The 13,144-nt window shown below is 43.7% G+C and overlaps 1 protein-coding gene across 1 annotated transcript; it reads right to left on the minus strand.

The window, feature by feature from the left end:
• Positions 1–187: 187 nt before the first annotated feature.
• On the minus strand, positions 188–13,126 carry NDUFS3 (NADH:ubiquinone oxidoreductase core subunit S3). The gene is made up of 7 exons (XM_066633027.1): positions 12,993–13,126; positions 11,924–11,989; positions 9,832–9,929; positions 9,049–9,198; positions 3,932–4,057; positions 2,363–2,482; positions 188–439 (listed from the first exon to the last, which is right to left on the minus strand). Exons 1-7 carry the CDS (start codon positions 13,033–13,035, stop codon positions 272–274), a joined length of 771 nt encoding a protein of 256 aa, XP_066489124.1. The 5' UTR covers positions 13,036–13,126; the 3' UTR covers positions 188–271.
• Between the last annotated feature and the right edge of the window lie 18 nt (positions 13,127–13,144).

Here is a 13,144-nt window from a genome sequence, read left to right on the forward strand (position 1 = left end):
ATACGGCTCATTTCCTTTCACTGATTTCTTTGTTATCTTTATTGTTCCTTCCTTGAACCCATGGGCACTTCCACAAAGCAATGAGGTGAGAAAAATTCATTAGAGGAACTTCACCTTAAGCAACCTTAAAAACTAATCTGTAAGCTGCCTGGTATGTGTGGAAGATACAGGCAAAAAAACAATCAAATCCATGTCAAGTTTTATTACATATAAATATTTAGAACCAACAGAAAAGCAGTGACACCACAAGAGCCTCTTCCCCTTCCCACTGCTATTTTGCATCCCCTTTCTTCTCTCCTGCTTCTATCTTCAGGGTTTCTGGAGCTTGGCGATAAGCAGGGAAAGTCTCCCAGGGGCTGTTCAGATCAAATTTGCGGAACTCCTGAGCCAGCTCCACAGGCTCTGCCACCACCCGCTTCACTTCATCGTCGTACCTCACCTGGAGGAAAGCAAAAGCTGAAAGTATCACCGAGGTTAAGTGCAAAAACAGACCTGGAATGTTTAATCAGTCTTTGTTTTACACCTGTATGCAGGTTCGTTAGTATTGCTCACAATCAGTTTCATCTCTTTGCCAATAAAATATATTTCTCGGAGACTGTATTCTGTTGTCATTTAAGGAATGTTCCTGTTTTCCATTTATCCATTCAACCATTTCTCAGTGTTTCAAAAAACTCAAAAGGTAAACCTAATCTAGAATTAAGATTTTTTTTTTTTTTAAAAGGATGCATCATTAGTTTTTCAGAACCAGACAAAGGAGGGGAGGCATGAAAAGGACCTAAAAAAGAAATCAGAAGTAGCTACGATGTTGCATTTTGGGGATGCAGAAAAGATTTGGTTGGGTTTGTGCATACATGACATTTTATCTCTTGGACTGCTTTACCAAGCGATATCTGCTGTATTTGTCTTTAACTCTGGTTCTCAAATTCTCAGGGAGTTCGAAAACCAGGCTAAGTCTTTGTGGGGGTGGTGTGAAAAGCAGTGATGCAATCCCCAGGATCATGCCAACGTGGGGGGAGGGGGGGCTGTTTTTAACTTAATTTACCTGCTGCCAGGGTCCAGGGTGTGTGGGGAGCCCTGTGGAACCCTCTGCAGAGCTCCCCATGGCTTGTAGAAAGTAAAAAAAAGATCACAACCCATTTCTGGTTTCATGATTGCAGTCCAGAAGTGGGTTGCAGTCATTTTTTCTTTTACTTTCTACAAGCCACGGGGAGCCCTGCAGAGGGCTCCATGGGCCTCCCCGCTTCCCCCCCCCAAGACCCCAGCAACAGGTAAATTAAGTTAGAAACAGCCCCCCTTCCCTCGCAGTGATGCAGCCCCCCTTCCCTCCAGGGGATCGTGTCGCTGCTTTCCCCCTGCACCTTAAAGGAAAAGGGCAGTGGTTCTCTAGCTGGTGCTTACTTTGTAGACTCTAGTAACTTCAAAGCCAGTTTTGTAAAATATGAACCTTGGTTTCTGCAGCAGTCTATGGGCTACTGAGGTTCTGCTCTTACAAGCAGTCCTGCCTGTCCAGGACTCCTTAGCCGTCTCCCTTCCTCCCAACACTCTGTTCTCATCAGGAAAGACTGCTACAAGGGCTATCCTGGCATAGACTTGGAAATCTGTAAAACCATGGATACTTCTTTCCCAGGTTAGGAAGTGTACCACAGCACCAAGTGCTCCAAAGGGCCAAAGACATATCTGGGCTAGCCCCACCATGCAATCTCTCATTGCAAAAAAAAAGAGATACAGAAAAAACAATCCTGTCCCTGCTTCATCTCCTTCCCTGCTTGCTTAAGGAAAACTGCTACATGTCTGAGTAAAGTTGGCAAACTGTACCTCGGTTATAAACAATAGCTAGATATATTCAATCATGTACCATGTGTAACTGGAGTTTGTCTATAGCGCAACATAGAATCAGATAACAGTTACCCTGAGGGAAAAACTGAGTGGGAATAAATTCATTTAAGAGCAATATCAAAATGACCTAATGGGCAGAAGCTCAAAGAGCAGGGCAGCAGGAAAGATCCTTACTGTTGAATTTTCCCCATAATTATGATTATTTTTTAATTGTATGCCCAGCATTTCTTTCCCAACAAATCCCAAGCTGCAGCAATAACAGGTGCAAGAATAGAAAAAAAATAATGTTAACAGTGTTCGGGAAAAGCAAAATTAAATTGCATGAAATCAAGAAAACAAAAACCTTTGTCTGTAGGTTACTGAGATCATAACTTCACAGGATTTTATAGCTTGCAACATTCAAAGGCATCAGGGTGTTTATGCGTGAATTCTTCAAAACACACAGCTGTGTCAGAACTGCAGAATTTGTGTAAACGAGCTATGTGAGGACTCTGCAGTACTACCAAACTTTTATAAGTATTTCTACCTCCACATATCCAGAGAGGGGAAAGTCCTTCCGGAAAGGGTGACCTTCGAACCCATAGTCTGTGAGAATTCGCCTCAGATCAGGGTGGTTAGCAAAGAATACTCCAAACATGTCCCAGACCTAGGGAAATTGATATCATAGAAGTAGAGGGTTAAATATTTTAATTTCAAAGACCTTCCTGAATGCTCCAGTTGACTTCTGTAAAGTGGCTTATGACTTCCCAAACACAACACATCAAGCACTCACCACTGCTTTGTTGCTGAAAGAGCAAGTAAACTTTCAAGTTATTTAGAAAGATAAGAAATGGATAAATTCTTGCTCTGTATCCCTTGAAAGTTCATTGTATACATAGAATAAATGGTTTGAAGAACAGGCTAAAAGGAGAATAAAGTTTGAAGACGAACTGCACCTAGATGTGGCTTTGCAAGGTGGTGGGTGGGGACAGAAAAAGGACTTGCATGTCACCTTATGGTCTTCTAGCCTTTCTTTCACCCCCTCCCTTCTACCTCCTACCTTCCAACCAACGCTCACAATTATTTCTCCAGTAATTGTCTTTTCCCCCCTTCCTGTACGAGTTTTGGCAGTAAGAGCTATGGCTGGTCAACTTTTGAGAGATACAACAACTTCCTTGGAACCAAGGTCTTGATGTGGTCTGGGCAATGCCTGAATGGGAGAGATCACCTGGAAACCCTATGACCACCACACTGAATTCCACAGAAGAAAACTGAGTCATAAATTAAACATAAATAAATAAATGCGCAAAAAAGAAACGTTGACGTCAAATTAGAGAAAAAAATCAATTACACCAAAGGTGAGTATCATAATATATTCAGTTCAGCTTTTCTGAAAACACTGCTCTGCACAACCTGGGGATCTGTGTGTGTCTTGCTATCTGATGTCTTATTAAGCAGATATCTGGTAGATTTTAAGTTATAGGCAACAAATATGCCTTACTACAGCTAGCATGCCACTTGTGTACTGTGTCCTAGCAGACACATGAAATACTTTGCTTTTGCAACCCTAGGTTGGATTGAAAAACAGTTTTAAGTGAGCATATGGCAGTTCACAATTAAGTCCGAGGTGACTTCACCATGAATCAAGGGCCAAGAGCTGAATGTTCTTGGTTTTAGTCTTCAGTACACCCTCTTCTCTCATTTATTCCAAACCTGTGAAGACCATTTCCCCCTTGGCCCCATAGTTATTTTTTCCTTATACTTATATTTCAGATTCATTAGCAGTATTCTGGGAACCTAATCACAAATTAGATAAACAAATTACTCCTCAGACATATTCCTGATAACAAAGACATTGGCACACTTTAAATCACTGAGAAAGAATTAACCATGATCGACTCTTAAAAACACCCACAAATCCGGCCTTTGTGGCCCAGTGAAGAAAGCAAGCTTTGTAAATAGAGAATGCCCACACAAGAGATTTGTCGGTACCATCATCATTTGTGAAGCAGCTTGCGCTAGTGATTCTCATTTCAAATGGAACAACACATGCTCCACCTCCTAGAAGAGGAAGCTTGGGCTTTTCTACACAAATGTCAACATCCCCAGGACTCACCTCTCTTTCATACCAGTTTGCTGCTTGGTGCACTGGGACAGCTGAATCAAGAGGTGTCAATTCATCTGTGTATGTTTTAACACGAATCCGACTATTGAAGCGTAGAGACAGAAGATTGTAAACAATCTGAGAAAGAACAATAAAGAGCAGTGAAATTTTAAACACGATATTCAGTACGATCATGGCATAGTCACTTAAAATCATTTTTGAACGATTGAACAGTGAAATGATTACAAAAATCAGTTTTTGATTTATTTTTACGCTCTTTTTTCATGACACAACACACCCGGTCACCAAACTTTTAAAACTTGTTGGGCAGCAGGACAACCAAATCAATCTTCTGCATTTCTGTGCACAGCTCATTCGTCAAAGCTGCAGTACTGTAGCCAAAACTACTACAATACACAGAGCCCAATCCTATGCAAGTCTACTCGGAAGTCCTAATACAAGAAATTATAACCCATTATAATCAATGAGGTTTACTCCCAGGTGTGGATAGAATTGAAGCCAAAGTAGATTAACTTAAATTTCTGTCACATCTAAACAAGTTTAACTCAGCAGGATACTGAGTTCCATTGATCTAACTTAAACCACTTTAAGCTAGATAATGTTTTGAATTGCTACAATTAGATCCATCTGTCAATACATGCATAGCACATGAGCATTTTCGCATGAAGCAGCCGAAAGGAAATTGGTTAATAGTCAATAGAATAATAATTCCGAGTGCAGTCCTAACTTACCTCTCTGCCAGCACAGCAGCCACTCCACCAGCCAAGGGCATTGCAAAATGTGCTGTAAAGCAAGTTTGTGCCACCTGGAGAGCAAGTAGCACCAATGGGGAGACTTCCACTGACCCACTGATGTTGCATCAACAACAACAGCCAGTGACAGAGGTAAGCAACAGAGGAATGCTGGAATGGAGGTGGGGAAGGGGCATTTCTGGGCAGGGGAGGGCAGAACAGGGGGCTGATCAAACCTGGAAGGGGGTTAGGAACAGCAGAGCAGGCCTTCGCCGTATCCTATCCTACTCCCGGGTATGAATGCCCTAAACAGGACTACTTGGACCTGTATCTGCTGTTTAGCAGGTGAAGAACTGAGTAGCTCCATAGTGCAGGCTGGAGAGTTACTCAGCGTAAGGAAAAAATATTGCCTTACCCTGAGGAGACCTCCAGCCTGCTCCAAAGTTGCACTGGATACAGCGGACGCCATACAGCTCTGCTGTGCCAGTGCAGCTTAGAATTGGGCTACCCATTGGAATGGATAGGGCTGCAAACTCCATCTGTCAAACAGGCATAGACTGCATTCTCTCAGACTGATTTTTCAGGCTTATTTAGAAGCAGCTCCTACCAATGCTTCAGAATATTTTTAGGAGAAAAAAGACAATACTTCCCAAAATCCCTAGCAGCTTAAGTAATGGCATTCTTGCACAAAACAAATATCACAAACACTGTACTGAGCATAATTGTTGCTGAGCATTTTTAGATTGGTGACTATCTTTTTTTAGATTTTTAGATTGGTGACCACCATTTTTAGATTGGTGACCACCATTTTTAGATTGGTAACTATGAAAACCTTCAGGAAGACAGCTGAGAAAGCATGTTTGTCATAGCAGCTGAGGCAGAGCAACCCAAAAGAGGCGGGTCAGCAAGCATAAAGCTACAATTGTAGGCAGAGGATAGGGGGCACCACCTAGGGAAAAACCAAAGTGTTACTCTTGTTTAGTCACACTATAAGGCTGAGGTTCTCAAACTGGGGTGTTGCAACGCCCCAGCCTGAGAACCTCAGCCACTGGCCCCTTAAGGGACAGGGAAAGGAACTGACGCAAACCCCAGAACTGCACCACTACCACGACTTGGGGGCCCTTGTGGAGGGCTCCATGGGGCTCCCTGCACCTCCTGGAGGTCGCTGTGACACAATGTAAGTTAAAACCCCACCTTGACCCCTGGTAGCAGCATGATCCTAGGGATCATGTTGCTGCCTTTGCCCCCTCCCATGCTAAGACTTACAACCCAATACTGAGCTGCCCGGCACACAGGGCTCCTGTGGTGCCAAACTGGCTACTGCGGGATCCTGAGCACGCTGGGCAGCTGAAGGCGGTTCCACTTCGTCCCTTTCCCATGGGTAAGGGAAGTAGCCCCACAATGGGACCACTCAATTCTGTGGCGGCTCTTTAGCTGGCGCAGAATCAAGAATTCCCATGTCGGGCCACACAAACCGACATGGCACTCCAGATCCGGTGGAGCTGATCTCCACAGGTCCCGCCCTGCTCCCTCTCCCGGCCATGCCTTCCCCCCACCCCGCCCACTCCGGAACATTTCCTCCCTGCCTTGTCTTCTCTCTCTGCTGCCTAGCATTTCACATGGAGCGCCAGGCAATAGACTGTGGGTCCAGCGCCGGAGTTGGCCCAGCGTGGACTCACACTGAGCTAGCTCCAGCACTAGGCCCACAGTAAAGCTAGCAAACATGCCTTACGCATGTTTGTGACAGTGCACACTGGTCTGGATTGGGCCCTTACCCCAGGAATTTTATTCCCAAGAAGTTCGAGAACCGCGGCATAAGGAAAGAGTCAAACCATCAAAATGGGGGTTTCATGCTATTCTGTCCTGTTTTTCAACTCTCTAGTTCAACTGCAGTTCATATGCTAACTTTAAAAATGATTCCGGGACTTACGGTCAAAATGGCAGACAAGATGGGCACCACATTTACACTTGAGACATGACCAAGATGGCACTGGGAGTGGCCAAGCATCTTATTTTTCCCACTGGCAAAAAATATTCCTCCTGATTTCCACCAATGGCTCTCAGAATTGCATACCATGGCTACATTTGAAAGAAGTTTATACAAATGCAAAGATTTTTTTGCTTCATCTGGGACTCATTTCTTGAATTATTCTTGTCTTCACAGTTATACTGTATGTTCATGGCTAAGCATAACTGTAATATCCTATTATTGAAGCTGTATAATGTAGAACTGCCCCTTCCCCTTTTGTTCCCCCCCCTTTACTACAGTCTCTTAGTACTGAACTTTACATTTTTCTTCCTCTTTAAAAAAACCTTCAATAAAATATTAACAAAAAAACTGATTTTGGATTGATTCAGTAATCTGCCCAGAAACTCTGAACCACTCCTACGTTTTGTGCCAAATACCACCAAACTACATTGGCTGCAATGTAGTTCTACCAAATGAATATAATCACATTCAACCTGAGAAAAAAAATTAGAAAAAAAAAGTACTTTTGAAATTTCAAGAGAAAAATACACACAACCTGAGCAAACAACAAAAATTATATACAACCGAAACCCGATTAACTGAACCACTTCTTATGAACCAGTTGCTTGTGTCAAAGGGCCCAATCCTATCCAACTTTCCAGAGCTGGTGCAACAGCAATGCAGACCTGAAAAATGGAACAAATGTTCCCTTACCTAGAGGAGACCTCCATGACTGATCCCCTACTGCAGGATTGTCATGGATATGTACAGTTCAGGCCTAGTAGCATTGCAAGGCCTGAACCAAGCTAAAACAGTAAGGTAGAAGTGGCTTGCATTTCCTAGCTGCTAGGATTTACATCTCAATGGAAGGTGATTATGTAGCACCTAGGCAGCCAGAAAGATGCCCATCAAGGATGGAATGCAGCTGCAGATCTCCAGGGGGAGGGAAGAGCTGAGAGGACAAGCTTCCAGCCCCACTTCCAGAGGACAGGGTCTTTGTTCCTTGTCTCTTGGTGAGAGAGGTGGTGGGTGCACATCCTGCCCCACCAGGACCATGTGGCCATAGGTAACTGGCCTGAGGATCTACAAAAGAAGCTGATCCAGGTGAGGGTTAGAGAATAATAGAGTTAGCAAGTTAGCTTTGTTGTTTTATGCTGATATGTTCCTAGAAGTTTCTATGCCTCTAGCATTTGCTGCCTTTTGTAACCTTTTGTAACCCTATGTATTTAATAAAGTACAAAATCCTTACAATAGAGTTAGCAAGTTAGCTTTGTTATTTTATGCCTACTCTATTATTATGCCTACAAGAGATATAATTAAACATCTTTAACTTTAAACCCTCACCCTAGAGTTATGCATATGTTTTATGCTGATATGTTCCTAGAAGTTTCTATGCCTCTAGCATTTGCTGCCTTTTGTAACCTTTTGTAACCCTATGTATTTAATAAAGTAGAAAATCCTTTTACCATGTTTGTTCATTGTCTGTTGGGGACAAAGGTTCAGAATCCTGCCTAGCCGTTCAGCAAGCTATCAAAAATCCTCATTGTGGACTAGTAACTTGAGGACTGAGACTTTAAGTAAAGAAAGTGCTCAGTTCCTACAAGGGATATAGTTAAGTGCTCAGTGCCTACAAGGGATATAGTTAAGCCTAGAGGGTCTCGGTTTCCCTGGGCTGAGGCACTGGCTCTTACAGGGTGGTGGCAGTACTACCGAACAGGGATCTTTGAGGGCTCTAGGGTTCAGAACCAACAACTCTGAGCACCCAAAACCCTGGGAGTGAGACCCAAGTGTAAGACAAGGATGCAGTGCATACCTCATTGGCACGGCTGCACCAGTACTGGAAAATTGGACAGGATTTAGCCCCAAGGCAGTGGGTCTCAAACTTTTAGCACCAGGCCCTTTTTTTAGAATGAGAATCTGTCAGGACCCACTGGAAGTGATATCATGACCGGAAGTGACATCATCAAGCAGGAAGAGTTTTAACAATCCTAGGCTGCAATCTTACCTGCGCTTACCCAGGAATAAGTCCCATTTACTATCAGTGTTAAAAGCATATACATAGTAGCCTGTTCAAAGTATAGATGTATCACATTTGCCCAAATGCAGTCACATACCATGGTACCATCAAGTCTAATACATTTTATTGAAATGAATGGGAAATTGGCTAGTGGGTCCCACAGTTTGAGAAACACTGATCTAAGCATTTGGTTCCAGTTGCTGTTCAAGGGAACCATAAGCTTTTACTTCTGGTTCACAGAAAGGGAGAAAAAACCCAGAAAACCTCTCGACCCATTTTTGCATTGGACTCCCTGGTTACGAGAGGCTAGAGAACAGTTCTCTCTTAGAAGAGTTTGCATCAAAGTCACCTTAAAATTATCTCTGTCACAAACTCAAAAAGCAGCTCCTACCTCAAAGCGATTCTGTCGAGTAAGAATATCAACTGCTGTCAGATCGACTAAGGATTTAAACTGTGCATTTGTGTGATCTTTTAGGAAGGTGAGAACTGGAATGATCCCATCCGGATGAATTAAGATTTCCAGCTCATTGAAACATGATACCTAGTAGGGAAGAGAAATATAGATTGTATGAATCACTTGCATCAGATGTTGTAGTCCTTCTAAGCACACTGACCTCAAAGTTGGTGCCACTGAAATCTCTAGAAGTACTTCCAAATAAGTGTGTTCAAGACAGTAAGACAGCAGAGCAAATAAACTGCAGTCTCTATAATGGCAAAACAAGGAGTTTGTTTGTAGCTTTACAAATGACATTTTCATATCCTCCAAACCAGCAGCGCTCAAAGCTGCAACTGCTGTATGCCCAGAATGCTGTCCCCGGCCAGACCACATCCAAGAAGTCTGCTCAGGTGCCACTTGAAGTCCCCCTTGATCAGGAGACAGGGACGCTCTGGGCAGTAGTGCTTGCCCAGACGTCCTGTCACACGGCCTTCTAGGAGACCAGGCAGACAATGTAACTACCCAGAGTGTCCCTGTCCACCAATTGAGGGGGATTTCGTTCAGCGCTCAAGCAGAACTAAAATGTCTACTGACTGAGTGAATGGATCTGCGCAAATGCTGGATCCGGTCCCTGGGTCACAGTTTGCATGGCTCTGCTCCGAACACTCAGCACCACCAGAAGTTAATTGGTACTCCCTACTATAATTAAGACAGAATGATGCAACTGATATAACTTACCTGAACTTGTTGAATATACTTGGGCAGAATCTCAGCCACATATTCTCCAAAAGCACACAGCTGCTTCTGGGCCACTTCATCCTTTGGTCTAACCGTGGCTGAAAAGAAAGTTCCCTGTGCTATGATATGGTACACTATGGAAGAAACAGCATCAGCTCACAGCAATTCTGACTGCCTTAGGACATGGGACTTGTCCTACAACAAGGATGAGGACAATTTACTAGAGATCAGTATTTTCTGAAAGAGCAATATAGCAATCTCTGCTAACTGAGTAAGAGGCACTTTTTCAAGTGGGTGCTCCTCTTTTTTTAGCAAGGGAGAGTAACTGGCCCTCCTCACCCCAGCAGTGTCTTTTCTAGTGGCTGTCTGCTGGTGTTCTTTTGCATCTTTTAAAAATGTGAGCCCTATTGGAACAGAGAGCCAGTAGTTATTTGATTTTTCTCTGTAACCCGCTTTGTGAACTTTTTGTTGAAAAGCGGTATATAAATACTATTGTTAATAATAATAATATCAGAATAAGGCACAAAGGTGAATTGTGAATGTGAGTATAAATGTGAATTCGCATCCGGAATGTGAATTGAATAAAGGCCAGGGAAAAGGCCACAATACATTCACAGAGTTGCCATGGCTGGATCATCCATGAAACGGATGATGTGGTTCATAACAAGGGGAGCAACAGGTTGGGGGGGGGGCTCTTCACCATGACTATGTCATCAGTGCTCTCCAGCCTACTGCAGACATAACAAAATTAATCCACTTCCCTATCACCTCACCTTCCGCTCCTTTCAACAATTAAGGAACTGCTCTGATTTGTTTAAAGGGACTGCACAAGAGAGGAGTAGGGTAAGGGGGTAAGGAAGTAGATAACTGTTGCCTGTGTCAAAAAAAAAAATCCTCTGTGGAAGGCAGCAACCAGCTTACTTATCCACTTACCCTGCTCCTGCCTCATGTCGTCCTTTTAAATAAATCAGGACTTGCAAAACCTACCAGGAACTCTGAACTTCCCGTTTTATGGAAAAGGATCTCATAAGGAAGGGTGTAAGAGGATAAATTGGTGGGGTGCATGTGCATGCACAGGTGGTGGATCATGTTGGGCCAAACTTGAAAGTTATCTCAACTACCACAGAATTGAACTCCAGGTAACTACAAATAACCATTTATCAAGTAGTAATTTACAATGATGAGTATATAACAACATAGAAATCAACTGCCTGTAAACCCATAAGTGAGCGGAACTTTATTAAATATAATTTTATTTGTGCCTGCTCTATGCTGTTATGAGGTTTGAGTGGGGTTGTGTTAGGATTCGTGCACCTGATTTTTTATGTTATTGGTAACTTGCTCTAAATTTTATTGTTACCAAATCTTAAACTGTTTATTTATGATTTCATTGACCTGTATTATTTGTTCTGTGAGTCACCTTGAGCTTTTATACAAGGACAGAATATAAACTATTTAAATAAAATAACATAAATATCTATGCTTGATCAGAAATCCAAGGAAATTATGTAAGAATTCTGCTCATGATGTGGACAGGTGCGACAATAAACTAGTGTTTCAAATGGTTCTATCTCCACAACTGTTGATAATGTACCACTTGGTAAATGGTCACTTGCCTTCATCTTCAGCAGGACTTACCTCCAAGTAACCATGTTTAAAATTTGGCTATTAGCGTCAGCAGTATCAAATAAAATTGAAGATATGATTGGTAGTATACTTGCACAACATTAATTATTCTGCTAAGCTGTTTTTGAGTTTGCTGATTAGCACTATGCCACTACCAAAACGATACATACTGCATCCAGAAACTACAGCAAAATTTTATGTACCTGACAGGAATCATAAATCCTGATTTAACAAACACAGACGAACACAGTTCAAAATCAAGATCAGATCAGATAACGCTAACTTATCAGAAGCTTAAACACCAACAAGATGGAATAGCTTGCATACATACTCTCTAATATCACAGTTAGGTCACCAACAGTCAGTATGCTGGACTAGATGGCACATACAGTACAGCTGACCAAATAAAAGTTTTTTTAGCATTGAAAAGAAGGAGCTAGCCAAATGCTAATCAAGTCAGACTTACGTCGAGTTTCAGCAGTAGTGTTCCCTTCAAACCGTGCCTGTAACACCACTGCGGGGCGGCCAACAACTACAAAGAGAAAAAAAAGTATTGCCTGTATTTTGCAGCCATATTGGCTACTGAAAACAACTCCAAAATTTCTCTGCAAGAAACCACCTTAAACAATACTACAAAGAATGTAAAAACAATCAAAACCAAGAAATTCCTTCAACATATACTGCACTGCTCTTAATGCAAAATTGTAAGACTATCACTGGACCAACTCCAGACTGAATGATAATCTGGCAAGGTGCCTGTATGTGCAATGATTGCAACCCTACATACTGTTGTCTGCCTTTAAATACTATCAGCTCAGGGTCCTGTCCAGACAGAAGAATGTCAGGGAGAAAGAAACCTAGTGGGGATCATCAGTCCATCACCCTGAAGCAGACATGCATCCTGTGGCAAGGGGTTCCACAGACACTCGGAGTTAGTGGCTGTCCCCTGGTTCTGGTGCTGTGTGAGAGGGAAAAGAGCACCCCCTATCCACTATCACCGTATCCTGTGGCAAGGGGTTCCACAGACACTCCGTCTTAGTGGATGTCCCCTGGTTCTGGTGCTGTGTGAGAGGGAAAAGAGCACCCCCTATCCACTCTATGCATCACCATATCCTGTGGCAGGGAGTTCCACAGACACTGGTTCTGGTGTTGTGTGGGAGGGAAAGAGCACCCTCCACCCACTCTACCCAGCGCCTGCATAATCATGCCCCCAGGCGCCCCACTTCTAGCCTGAAGATCCCCAGAGCCATTGAGAGGCTCCCAAGAGAACAGGGACTAGAGAGCCACGGTACAAACTTAGTTACTTTATATCGCTTTTTTCCCCGCGGGATCCTGGGAGTTGTAGTTTGTGACGGTGTGGAAAAGCCTAAGAGTCCTCCCAAAGCCCCTGCACAGAACTACAGCTCCCAGGATTCCCCAAGGGACAGACATCTGTCCTCTGGAGACGAGAGGCAGCGGCGGCGACAGCGCCCCAGAGCAGAAGAGCCACCCACGCGCCGCTCCCGAAAAGGAAGGCCTCGCGCCCGCAGGCTCACCTCTCAGGCCGGCCCGAGCCAGCCCCCGCGCAGCGGCCCACATCTCGCCCCCCTCAGAACTGCAAGGCGGGCGTTGCAGCCCTCACAAGGACAAGCCTCCTGCGCATGCGCGGCAGCGGCGGGCGCCGTTCGGCGCATGCGCGGCAGCGAGC

Source organism: Tiliqua scincoides, chromosome 1 (assembly GCF_035046505.1).
Source record: "Tiliqua scincoides isolate rTilSci1 chromosome 1, rTilSci1.hap2, whole genome shotgun sequence".
Lineage (NCBI taxonomy): Eukaryota > Metazoa > Chordata > Lepidosauria > Squamata > Scincidae > Tiliqua > Tiliqua scincoides.